The sequence below is a fragment of the Mustela putorius genome, unplaced genomic scaffold (genome assembly GCF_011764305.1).
Source record: "Mustela putorius furo isolate JIRA1106 unplaced genomic scaffold, ASM1176430v1.1 tig00537303_pilon_pilon_pilon, whole genome shotgun sequence".
NCBI classification, from domain to species: domain Eukaryota; kingdom Metazoa; phylum Chordata; class Mammalia; order Carnivora; family Mustelidae; genus Mustela; species Mustela putorius.
Window position 1 is genome coordinate 1,272,141 of NW_025422441.1, and position 12,320 is coordinate 1,284,460.

Consider the following 12,320-nt stretch of genomic DNA (forward strand, 5'->3'; position numbering starts at 1 on the left):
GCATCAGCCGCCAAAAAACCCCTAGTTCCCCAGCATCTGGGGCCAGGAGGCCCATGTCCGTGGAGGGACATAGTATTTTGTCCCCCGAGGGCTCACTCCCATCTTGAGCCAGCAGACTCCATCTCTGGTTGTCAGTCTCTTACGAGTCTGGTTCATGTGAGGCAGCCCCCAAGAGACCTGGAAGAAGTGACCAGTTGGGTCTCTGGCTCTGCAGGCCCTGGGGAGTCCCGACTGCACCCCTAAACTGCAGGGAGATGAGCGGGACCCAGCGAACGGGTCAGAACAGAGTTTATTATGGGGGAAACAGATTATCCACAAGCAGCAGGACAGGACATGTGCTGGGGAGAAGGGTGGCTGGAAGGTACCAGAACCAGTGCAATGCCGGTCGGGATGGAGGCAGCGCTCCATGGAGCGTAAGCCACAGAACTCGGATAAACCGAAATGGAACGCGTCCCCAGATGCACACGTGCTTGCGCTCTGGGGCCTGAAGGACATGAAGGGATCGGAGCCAGAGCCCGTCAGAGGTCACTGCTGGGAAAGTCCCATTTTCGGCCGCGTGGGACCCACAGCTGCGTGCCGAGAGCCCAGTGGACGCGCTCTGCCGGCGGTTGAAGACGATCCCAGGACGCTGCCGGAGCTCACCAGGACTCGCGCACGTGTTAGAACCCGACGGCCACAGGGTGGTGCAGGGACTCGGGGCCCACATAGTGTGACAGGGAGCTCGTGCGGATCTCGGTGCTGGCATCCACGTGGGCACCGGGCAGGAGGCACGGGGGGGGGGGAGCTCAGGCTGCAGGCCTGGGAAGCCCACACCTATGGAGACGGCAGGCAAGCCCAGCAGCAGTGTCCCCAGGGCCCCCTGGCCCTGTCTGGATCCTGGCAGGACTCTGGTCAGGGGGAGGACCCTGTAGTTTGTGGAATGGGCAGCCTGGAGTTTGGGACACCAGGAGACCACCAACTCTATGCTCAGTGCACAGAGGTCCCAGGAGGCACGGGCCCCACCCAGAGCAGAGCTGTGTCCTTGGGAGAGAGACCGGAGTCTGCCCCTCATCCACGTGACTGGTCCCAGCCTGAACTGGTCTTCAGTCCATTTCCTTTCTGGTCCAACACTGCTTCCCTGGGCCTTGGGGACACCCCTTTTACCCCTCTGTCGTGGCTGAGAACCCTGTCCTCACCGATCCTGCTCCAGAGCAAATGTCCAAGTGTCCTTTGTGCCACAAGCTTCTGCTGCGAGCACCAGGACTCGGGAGCCCGGGGTTCAGCTCCCCGAAGCCGAGGTCTCCGGGCTGTGTCCGGACCTGCATTGTCCGCGGTGTGTCTTGGGGCCTCGCTCACTTGCAGGGAAAGGACGAGCACACTTGGTGTCCAGACTGGGGATGGACACAGAGGCCGCTGCAAATCAAGGCCAGGAAGCACCCTGGTGCCTACAGCCTCCTCAGGACCGCAGTGGGCCCGGTCACAGGACAACCCCCCAACTGGCAGGCGGAGGAGGAAGCAAAGCCCCACCGGCTGCCCACTCTGCCACAGCGCTGGCGGCCACCTTCCCTCAGATCGGGCCTGGCAGGGGCCCCGCGGGGACACGCCGGCCCGGCTCACAGGACGCCAGCGTGAAGGATGATCCACATCACCTCCCTGGGTCATCCACAGGTGTCCTCCGTGGCTCCCCGCCTGGTGTCTGTCCTGCACCCTCCAGGCTGGGCCAGGCGCTGAGGTGCTCTGTGGGCGCGGCCCTAAGTGGTCCCGGGCATCGGGCTTTGAGAACCACGCTCAGCCGGGGGTCCCTGAAGGTTTTCCATGGGGAAAAGGCATTTCTCTGGGACCGTCCCAGGATGCTGGGGAAGTTCCTGACGTTGCCTGTGGGGTTTCTGCCTGCAGCGCTTCCCTAGAAGGCGGGTGGTGTCTGCATTGCCTTCCTGGGTGCAGCGGGCCACGGGTGTGAATTTTGTGGCCTTCGGAGAGGCTGGGGAACCGGTGAAGGGCCCTCGGGGTGTTTGCTGCCTTCACGGAGCTCTGCGAGGGGACAGGAGGCGCCGCTCACCTGTCTCACCACCCCGTCCACCTGCTGGGGGTCACCTGCCCACCAGCACCACCCCCACCGCCCAGAGATTGCCAGCCCAGCCCCGCCCCCGCGCCCCCAGACGGAGAGGACGTCTGGGTTAGGGCCTCTCCGCTTGCCCCGCGCCCTCCTCACCGCCTGCCGGGGCTCAGGGCTGGCCTGTCCGGCTGGACGGGTCACTCTTACGCATCAGGAGCTTCCTGACCAGGGTGATCTGCTCTCACAGCCAGAAAGGGACACGAATTACCTTTTAAACAAAGAAATGCAATTATGACCTGGCTGTGCCCCACCCCCACTCCACTCCTGGCGCAGGAGCCAGACTGGCCCGTGCTTGTGGCCAGGTCCTGACCCACGCCCCCCAGCCTGGACAGCAACAGAACGGGGCAGCGAGGGGGAGCATCAGGTCTCCAAGAAGTTAAGGAAGTTAGAAACTAACATTTCAAACCCACGTAAACCTCGGAAACGTCGTGGGTATGATGGGATTCGAGAGCAGCTCAGAGCCCCGCCCCCGGTCCCGGCGGGTCAGGAGCCCCGCACTGCTGCCCGCCCGCCGCCCCACTCCCCTGCAGGGACACGCTGGGGTTATTTCCAATTTTTCTGACATTCCACATGCACTAGCGACGTTACTGCGCGTGCACAGAGGTTCCCTACGGGATTTTAACGAGCGAGACTTCTGGGCTAGCACGGTAGGGTGCGTCTCTAACTTGCTATGAAATGCGGTTTTGTTGCTAAAGTGGACTGACCGCTGCTACCAGGACCGCGGACTCCACAGACTGTTCTCGCGGCAGAAAAGACGCAGGTGTTTACTGACTCAACTGTGTGCATCACGGCCTTATGCCCTACGCTCAAAGCCTTTTCATCATTCCCAGCGGAACCCTGCACCTGTTAAAGGGGAACATCTCCTGCCGGGCGGTGTGGGGGAGGCACGGCCTCGGCCCCTCCCGTGAGTGCAGGCCGCACGGTGGTGTCCCCGCCGGCCTCTGGCACTCTGCCCCGGGCTTCCGAGGCTCCCACTCCTGCCACCCAGGGGTCTGCGCTTATTTCCCTGGCGGCTGACAGCTGAGCCCGCGTCTGGCGGCATTACCACGCTTGTCTGGTGAGGGACACTCGAGCTGTGTCCCCCAGAGGCCACCGCGACTGCCTGCTACAGTACCGCACCCCCCGGCGCCGGAGGAACCCTACTCCCCTTCTTCGCACCGGGGTCCTCTGGGAGTCCCAATGCTGACCTTCTCGCCAAGAGCCTGCTCAGCCCTTCAGTCCAGTACGCGGGGACAGTGTGTGGATTCTGTGTAGACGGTAGGTCACTTGCTGACGACCACACTCGGGGGTTTCTACTGTAATCCTAGTGCGTTCTTTCCTCCTGGCCTGGCTCCGGGCGCAGGGGGAGCCGTGAAGGCGGCCCCCTTATGTTCTGCCCTCAGAGGGGACGTGGGCCGCACGGGAGCCCGGGCCACAGCACCGTTCTGGGTGCCGGGAGAGGTTCCGTACGGGTTTAGACAACGCTGCGATGCTCCTTATTTATGAAGGCATCCGAATCACGAACGGATGGTGGGTTTTGGCAGAGACTTAACTCTGTGATAACAGGCCCCTCCCCCATCGGTTGAGGGGAGAGATCACATCCGTTTTGAGCTACTTTTGCCTTTTCTGAAGGAGACCTCACCTGGCTGTACTATGAGCTGCGCTCCTGCCCTTTGGGACTGGGTCTGTCCGCGCCGTGCCGGCCTCTGCAGCCGTGAGCACAGACATCCGGGCTGTCCCAGCTCATAAAGTAAGGCAAGGGGTTTCCTCTTTTCAACCTTTGAGTCCCTAGAGGACCAGAATGGGTTCCTGACCCCCTGAATGCCATCTGGACTTGCATTCTTCGAGGAAGACTCGAGACTCCGGACACACCCCGCGTGGCAGGCACGGGGTCTCTGGGCCGCTTGCTCGCGCACCAGTCTCCCTTCCTCGTCTGTGCTCCCATTCCCTGGCCCCGAGCTTGGGCTTCCCCGATCCCTGGTGTCCCTGCTGTCACGTCCCCTTTGCATTCCTGACGGTTCGGTGGCTCCTGCTCTGTTCTTGGACGCTGCTGCTGGCCAGTGCCAGCCTGAACGGTCCTGGTAAACAACCAGCATCCACTGTCTCCTGCCCACAACGGCCTCCGTGCCCATGGGTTATGCCGCTCTCTGCTCCTTGCGATTTCCTCCGTGCCACAGTGCGTTTGTTCCGTTCTCGTTTTTGTAACTTCCGAAGCCGGAGCCTCGGCTTCTGATTTCTAGCTTGTCTGCTGTCGGGACGGAAGTGCTTGGGGGTGACATGACCCCATGCAGCTTCTGTGGCTCCCAGAGAAGCCGGGCGAGCCTCTCTTTAGTGTCAGGGAGGTCTGCACGTTTTATAGATTTTTTTTTTTTTTTAATTTGGGTCAGATTGTTGAGAGTTTTCTTTTTCTTAGGAGAGGAGTTTCACTAGAACAATAGAAAGCCCCTCAAAACTTCCAGAGAGACAGGAGGCAGAAAAGGCCGCTCGCTGCTTTGAGATTGATTTTGTGACTTTTCTCATGACTCAACTGTACTGGAAAAACAAATTTCCAAGTCTTATTTTTTAAAATGTATTTTTCTGTGGCTCTCTTGTGGGCCAGTGCAGTTGAAGTCACCGGCAGCCTTCCTGGGAGAGGTGCTGAGGGCTGTGGGTGTGCACAGCCCGCCTCCCACGCACACGGGCAAATGTCCGCCTCCCTACGAACACAACCCCATGGCAAGATGCCCACATCCAACGCGGGGCTGGACCTCACCACCCACCGCGTCAGCCAGGCTCACCCCGAGCTGACACTCCTGAAACACTTGCGGGGAGCCGGCCCTGCACCTGCGACTTCATGCGACTCGCTGGGTCGGGGTAAGCCCCGTGCGGATGCCCACGTCACGCCACAGGAAACTGAGGCAGCATGAGGAGGTTAAGGGACATGCCCTTGGTCGCACGTCGCCAAGGCACTGGCTGGAGTCCAAGAGCCCAGGCTCTTCCCCACGCACTCCTGCTCTCTAGAAATCGGAGCCATGGGGTCAGAGCATGTATCTTTCTCTTCTAACAACCTGGCCATGACGAAAACCCACCTGGCTGCTGATGGAGAGGCCAGGCCAGCCGCCGACTGTGCCGCTGGGACGCCCACCCTGCAGGGCGCAGAGCAGGAGGCCTGCCGCCACCATCTCCACCTGTCATTCGTGTCTGGGCACCCATCCTGTCAGCCCTAAATGCAGAAACATATTTATCTCAGTATTATTTATAATGCTCGAAGCCAGAAACAGCCCACGTGCCCGTCAGGAGACAGTCAGCCCTCCCTCCCCCACCTCCAGGCAGCGGCACAGACCACGCTCGCCGCCCTCCGAACAGAAACCAGTGGCAACCTGGGATACAGATCCTACAGACACATGCGACCTGGCGTGTCTTAGGCCGTAGACAAGACAAACCCACACGCTGAGGAGGACATGGACAGCCCTGGACGTGCGTGCTGTGGGGGTGGCCGCTGGCCGGGCATTGCACCCTGCGCTCCAGCACCCCAAGACGAGCAGCAGGGCTCGCCGCTCTGGGCCCCTCCGTGGCCTCCCAGGGTCTCCTTCTGCCTGGGGCCCCCCGCTTCCCCCCAGCAGTGGGTCTGGGAGGACGTGCGCCCGGACGGGCGACTCTCGCGCGCCCCTCCCCGACAACACCCAGCCTGGTGGCTGCCGGTCTGTGCACATACAGCTTCTGCGGAACTCGGCCACGCGCGTTCCCTTGTGCTGTCGGGGCTGCGGTCACATGCCGCAGTGGAGTTGAGCAGGGACAGACGCCTTAGGGCTGCAGGGCCAGGAACGGTCGCTATCTGACCCTTCACAGAAGACGTCTGCCGACCTGCTCCAGGTGCGGGAACGACCAGCGCGCGCCATCTGCCTCGTCGCGCTCCGAGTGAACGCAGGTCCTGTATTCTCTGCTGAACGTCTGAGAGTAAATCGCAGACATCATGACCGCATACCCCTGGGAAAACCTTAGTCCTTCCCAACAAGGACAGGTGGATGGCCGCGATCCAAGCAGGCCCCGAGAAACTGATGCAGCTCTGCCCCCCAGTGGACAGTGTGCACACGAAGTTTGCTAATGTCCCTGTGACGGCCTCTGTGGCTATCTTGCCCATCGAGGACCATACATGGTGTGTCCCCCTGGATCCCCTGCCAGGCCTGGGGCGAGCGGAGTCAGCTGTGAGGGCTGCGCTGGGACCGGGCGGGGAGCCAGCTCCGGCGTCGAAACACTGCGGCTTCTAGGAAGAAGGGGAGCAAACACCTACCAGCCTGGAGAAGCATCTCCGCCGGGAGCACCTGCCCTCTGGCGTCTGTGACCTCCTGATGGAGAAACAGGTCTCCCCCTCATTCAGGGCCTGCTTGCAGGATGGAACCCCAAAGAGTGAGGCCATTCTGAGGGTCCCAACAGCTGCAAGTGTGGCATCAACATTTTCCTAGTGAAAGCCCATTACCTGCCGGTTGGCGGTCACCTGGCTCCCCTTACACTGTCGGAAACTCTGGGACACACCGGGCCACTCTGAGAACATGGAGCCTCCTCCAGGCCACTCCCAGGGGGAAACCAAGGTGGGCACAGCATGTGGCCTCACCCGGGGGATAAGATGGAACTTGGGGGCCAGGCAGGAAGTGAAACTAACCTGGAGAGCTGCCCTCCGGGGGGGCAGGGCGCACGGCCTCACAACCGAAGAGCCCCATGGCAGATGGGGCTGGCTCGAAGCTGCCCGCACATCCTTGGGACGTCTACCACGTGTCCGGGGCAAGAATCTCCCACGGTGGCGGCACAGGTCCTGAGGGACCCGCCTGGGTGAGTGAGGCCGCTCACCTGGGCCAGGGGGACGCACAAGGGGTCGGGTGGGGGTGGGGCTGCTGCAGCCCGAGGAGGGAAGCCGGAGCATGAACCGCTGTCCCCACGGCCAGCTGAGTGGGGCCGGCCGGCGTCTGGTGCAGTGCTGGGGGCGTGACCGCAGAGCACAGCTCCAGCTCAGGGCCACCCCTCTCCCGCCAGGCTGCACAGGGAGGACCCGGCAGGTCGGGGATCTGCAGTCAAGTCTTCAAGGGAGCTGAGAGGGCTGAAGCCACAGCGGACGCCATGGGCAGAGGCCGCCGTGGAAGGTGCTGGGCCACTCGCAAGCAGCCATCTCCAGAGTCCCAGACGGCTGCTCGTGTCCCCAGCGTCTCTGGGGCCACAAGCCCCTCCCACGTTGTCGTGGTGTATCGGTCCAGGTCTTTAGCACACTCAAGCACCCGCTTCCCCCACTGGCTTGATTTTCCAGTCGGCGACGGGGTCGCCCAGGCACAGGCGTGCTGTGCTCCCGGAGCCCGCGGCATCGCGCAGGCGCTGCGGGAGGCACGGCTCCCATCGGCACCAACACGGCGCAGCTGCCCTCGCTCAGTGCTTCTTCCGGGGGTGACGCTTCCGATGGCGAATGAGACACGAGCTGTAGGCAAAGGTTTTCCCACATTCCTTGCACTCGAACGGCTTCTCTCCTGTGTGCGTCTTCTGATGTTTTAGGAGGTTGGAACCGCAGTTGAAGGCCTTCCCACAGTCGCTGCATTTAAAGGGCTTTTCTCCGGTGTGGATTCTCTGGTGCTTGGGGACGTCGGAGCTGTGCCGGAACGTCTTCCCGCACTCCTCACACCTGAAGGGCTTTTCTCCCGTGTGAACCCTCTGGTGGCGAAGGTGGTCTGTCTTGTGCTTGAAGACGCGGCCACACTCGCCACACTTGAAGGGCTGCTTTCTCTGAAAAGGCACGAACACAGGAACCCCCTCAAAGTCGTCTTGAAACGAAGCATCGAAGGCGTCGAACACCTGCTCCTCGTCTGCAGGGCTCAGGCCGGCCTTCCTGGCCGACGCCGACCTCTGGTTGACCCTTTTCTCCCCAGAAGCTTTCTCTTCTTTGGGAGCGTCCTTTAGCAAATCTCCTTCTTCTTTTGGGGTCTGTGCCTTCTTTTTGCCCCTGGGCTTTTCCATCTTCCTTTGTTCCCGGGAGAGGAAGGGCCACTAGAAGCCAGGATGGGCTGAGGAGAAAGGCCAGGGTACAGACGCCCCACTTCTTCCGAAAGCTCTTGCTTTAGTCACAGCTCTTGATCCTCCTGAGCTAGTGATGAGCGCTCTGAGCTCTGGGGCAGGGTCTGCACTGGAGAGAGGACGCCACCAATCCTTGTGCTGCCGGAGAAGCCAGACCGTGAAGGTTAGATGACACGGGTGTGCGCGAGGACCACAGCTGTGGGCCCCTGCAGTGCAGAGAGGCTAAAGGACAGATGGGGGCACCCAGAAACGTGGCCCTTTCTCTGCTCGCTGGTTCCCCTTTCAAACACAACACTTGCTCTAACCCTCTCCCAGGGGATGGGGTCTCCAGGCCTGTGTCCGTGGGCTCTGACATGAACCAGGGACCAGTAACGTTGTGGTCCCCATGTTTGTTTTTTTCCCCATTTTCTCCCTCCTTCTCCACTGCCTGTATTTGGGACCAGAGAATGTGCTCTCCACGTGTGGGACCCACAAGGGCCCCTTTGGAAGCTATCCTCCGGTCACCTAGGGCCTGGAGTCTGAGATGGATCAGATGTGGGGCTGGCTCCCCAGGGGCACCCCAGCCCTCCTCCCATGGTCCATCTCCATACAGCAGCCGGCAAAACCCCTCCACATCTGTCCCAAATTCCAGTGGCTTCCCTCATACTTACGAGCCCTAGACCTGCCTGACTGGGCCCCCTCCTCACTCCCCTCCACCATCTAGCTTTCTTTAGGCTCCTCAAACATACCCAGTCCTTCCTGCCTCCGCGCTTGGTTGATTCCAGACACAGGCCAAGGGTAGGTGTGCATGGGGCCGGCCCCTCACTTCGGAGCTCTGAATGGGCCCTTCTCGGAGACGCCTCCCTGACTCCACCAAACGCCGCCCCCATTCCCTGTTCACTGACCAGGCTCCAGTCCTCCCTGGGGCCCTGAACCAGAGCCCACTCCTTAAACACCTAGATCTTGCGTACACTGTGAACACCTGATCCCTAGCTCCATCTAACGGCACCCAATCCCACCACAAACTCACATGGGATCCAACAGCCCCCCCCACCCCGTGTTTGTAGGAGTGTCACAGCCCCTAGTTCTTTTGTGGAGTTCCCTCTTCTGTCTCTGTAAAGGTATCTCGTGGCCTGTGACGGCTACCGTATCCCTGACAGGCTGTCTCACCCCAAAATGTGATGTCCTAGGTGGTAATGACCCAGTGGTGTATTTTTCTTTGAATCGTGTTTTCCATCTCATTTATCTACCTGAACATTTTCATCTGTGCGTCTGTCCAACTCGTGTGTATGACGACACTGTAGCTTTTTAAATAAAATTTTTAAAGTAATCTCTATGCCCAACGTGGGGGCTTGAACTCAAGACCCCGGGGGGAGCGTGCCAGGCTCCACGGACGCAGCCAGCCAGGCAGGTTCCGCGAGGAGCCGCTCTCAGCACCCGGGCGGAGCCTGACCCGAGGGCGAGGGCAGCTCGTGGGGCTGAGGGCGGCCCGGGGAGGCGAGTGCGCGGAGCAGCGTCGGCGGGAAACCGCAACACCAGCAGCGGCCGGGAAAGCGCCCTCAACCCCGGCCCCACCCACTGCAGCGCCCGCGCGGGGCTCCTCTGCGCTCCGGGCTCCTGGGGGACCGGCACCGCCAGCTGCGAGGCCGCAGCCCGCACGCCGCGCTCGGGAACCGTCCTCGGGGCCCGTCCCGCCGCCCAGCTCCAGCCGGCAGGGCCGGGCCGCGGACCCCGCGCGCCGCACCAGCCGCGAACCGCGTCGCCCGACGGCCAGGCCCGCACCTCGCAGCCGCCGCGGCGCTCCGGCCACCCGGCCCCAGGGCTGCGGTGCGGCGCGCGGTGCGGCGCGCGGGGCAGCGCCCTCCCCTCCGGCCAGGCCTCCTGAGGCTGCGGGGAGCCCCCGCGGCCCGGGTCCCCGCCAACCCCGCCGTCGGAAGCCCGGGGCCCGGCTCGGGACCCAGAGACGCGCTCGCGCCCCGCCAGCCCGCCGGGCCCGCCCGCAGCAGCCGCGAGCGGGGCCGGCCGCGGAGAGGGCCCCGCGGGCAGCACGGCGCGGCCCCGCCAACGGCCTCGGGGCGCCGCGTCACCTCGATCCGCTCCGAGCGGCTCCTCGCCTTGTCCCCGCGGCGCCCGGGAGCCGGAGGAGGAGAGGCCGCGGCCCTGGGCCGGGGGGCGGGCCCGAGCGACGCCGGAGGGAACCGGCGCGTCCCCGGCTGCAGGTCTGGGCCCGGGACCGACGCCCGCCCCGGCCGGCCCCGCCGCCCCCGCCTCCCGCGCCAGCGCCCGGCCGCGCGCCCAGCGGAGCAGCCGGGCCGCCGAGCCCGCCGGAAGGACCCGCCCCTTCCGGCGCCGCTCTAGGAGGAGGGGCCCCGGGCCTCTCAGTGGTACCGCGCGCGGCCCCGCCCGGCTCGTCCCCGCTTTTCCATTTCCGCAAGGCCCCGCCCCGGCCCCGCCCAGGCCCCGCCCCGGCCCGCCCCTCACCTCTGCCCCGGCTCCCGGACCCTGCCTTCCTCGCACCGACCTCCCTCGCCTCGTCCTCCCCTCCCTCGCCGCTGCGCCCCTCCCTCGCGGCATCCTCCTCTCCCTACCCCCTGCGCCCTCGCCCCTACATCCCCTCCTTCGGCCTGTCCTCCTTCCTTCACCCCTGCGCACTCTTCCTTTCCCGGTTCCCCACCCCCCTCCGCTCTTGCCCCCTCCCTCGCCCCCTCCCTCGCCCCTGCGCCCCCCTCCCTCCTCTCCAGCCCCAGACGGTGCTCCTCGCGCACCGCGGGTGTTCGGGGCGCTGGTGCTCGCTCTGCCTGGGCTGTCCTGGGAGCTCAGCCTCCGTGGAGCCCACCCGGCCGCCCTCTGTGCCCCTTTCCTGCTTCCCACAAACTTAGCCGCTTAGCAGGGTTCCTGCGGGCGCGTATCCTGGTGCCCCGACCAGCCGCCGTCCAGTGCGGGTGCTGCAGGCTGCAGCTGGGTGCCAGCTGGCTGCGTTCTCAGCCGGAGGCTCACCTGGGGAAGGAGCCTCTTCCACACTCCCCTGCTTACTGGCAGGAAGCCTTTCCTGGGGGCTGTGGCACGGAGGGCCTGCTTCTCATTGGCCGCTGGCTAGAGGCTGGCCGTGGGTCCTAGTGGCCCCCAGCCATTTCCTGTGGTGTTGCCCCCTCCATGGGCAGTTCCCAGCGGCTGTTTGTTTCTTTAGGGCCAGCAAGAGAGCCTCTGTCCCGGGTCTGCACAGATGGAGTCTCATAGAGTGTAGCCTTACTGTGGGAGTGACGTCACCAGTACACTGTAACCTCAGGCCTGACGTCCTGTCTGTCACTTCTGCCATACTGTGGTTTCGAAGCAAGTCCCAGGTGCCACCTGCATTTAGGGAGGGAGTGGTCTCCGTGACGCCACAGCTGGTCTCTTCCCCTACCTCAGACTCCTGGGCCTGGCCCTGTGATTTTTTTTCTAGCACATTCCAGGCTCTGACATACTCTGATATCTCCTTATTTGTGTGTTTATCAGGCAGAGGCAGGCCCGGAGGGCGAGCAGAGCGGGGCTCCGGGCTGCGGGCTGCCGGGGTAAAGCAAAGGTCACAGCCTGGCCAGTCAAATCAATGTTCGGTTTCCCGGTGGCGAGCGGTGGGGGGGAGTGGACGCCTAACATTGGTAGGATTTAAAAGTGCCCCTCGATGACTCTTCTGGGCGGCTGGGGGCCAGAACCACTGCTCCAGAGCACAGGAGTGGGGACGCTCGCAGGGGCTCAGTGAGGCCTCAGATGCCTGGTGCTGAGTGAGGACCTAAGCGTCAGGTGTCAGGTTTCCCATTCCTAGAAGCACCGATTCCTTGCCCGTGAGCGGATCCTCGATTATGCATCACACCCCTGGCCCCTCGAGCCTGCGGTTAGTGACAGGCGGGTGGTAAGTACGCTCCTTCCCCGTGTTCGTCTGCTGACGGGCCTCATATGTCTCTATATATGTTTCTTTTTAACGAGGCTCCACACCCAGCACGAAGCCCACCCCGGGGCCTGAACTCACAACCTGAGATCAAGACCCGAGCTGAGACCAAGCGTCAGTGCCACGCAGGCGCCCCACGGGCCGGCTGTGGGAAGTGAACGATTGGGGGTTGCGCGGGTGGCAGCAGGCCTGGGGAGCCCGAGCCCTAGGTCAGGCCCCCGCTCCCCTCCAGCGTCAGTTCTCTGTCAGGTCCGCCTGGCCCCAGAGGCTGCGCGGCACTGGCGTGGCTTCTCTGGGCGACTGTAGGGTTGT

At 63.3% G+C, this 12,320-nt stretch overlaps 1 protein-coding gene across 6 annotated transcripts; it reads right to left on the reverse strand.

Moving 5' to 3' along the window:
- Positions 1-271: 271 nt before the first annotated feature.
- ZFP41 (ZFP41 zinc finger protein) lies at positions 272-10,357 on the reverse strand. 6 transcript variants are annotated; one of them, XR_006604934.1, is made up of 5 exons: positions 6,714-7,456; positions 5,769-6,399; positions 5,143-5,276; positions 2,192-2,303; positions 272-2,010 (listed from the first exon to the last, which is right to left on the reverse strand). XR_006604934.1 is itself a non-coding variant. In XM_045074200.1 (5 exons), the coding sequence occupies exon 2, from the start codon at positions 8,045-8,047 to the stop codon at positions 7,466-7,468; it is 582 nt and encodes a 193-aa protein (XP_044930135.1). In that variant the 5' UTR covers positions 8,048-8,242; positions 10,171-10,357; the 3' UTR covers positions 272-2,010; positions 2,192-2,303; positions 5,143-5,276; positions 5,769-7,465. The 6 variants fall into 6 exon arrangements, 5 of the variants coding, with proteins under 5 accessions (XP_044930135.1, XP_044930132.1, XP_044930134.1 ...); XM_045074200.1 differs by adding an exon at positions 10,171-10,357 and having other exon boundaries at positions 5,769-8,242; XM_045074197.1 differs by adding an exon at positions 9,334-9,805 and having other exon boundaries at positions 5,769-8,242.
- Positions 10,358-12,320: the final 1,963 nt, after the last annotated feature.

Bases quoted from the DNA above. Each gene is read 5' to 3' on its own strand.
- ZFP41 (XM_004779486.3), bottom strand. From the start codon at position 6,971: ATGCTCCGGCTTCCCTCCTCGGGCTGCAGCAGCCCCACCCCCACCCGA. The intron at 6,318-6,713 runs GTTAGTTTCACT...CCTTCTTCCTAG, and splicing joins CCCGGAGGGCAGCTCTCCAG to AAGCCGCAGTGTTTCGACGC.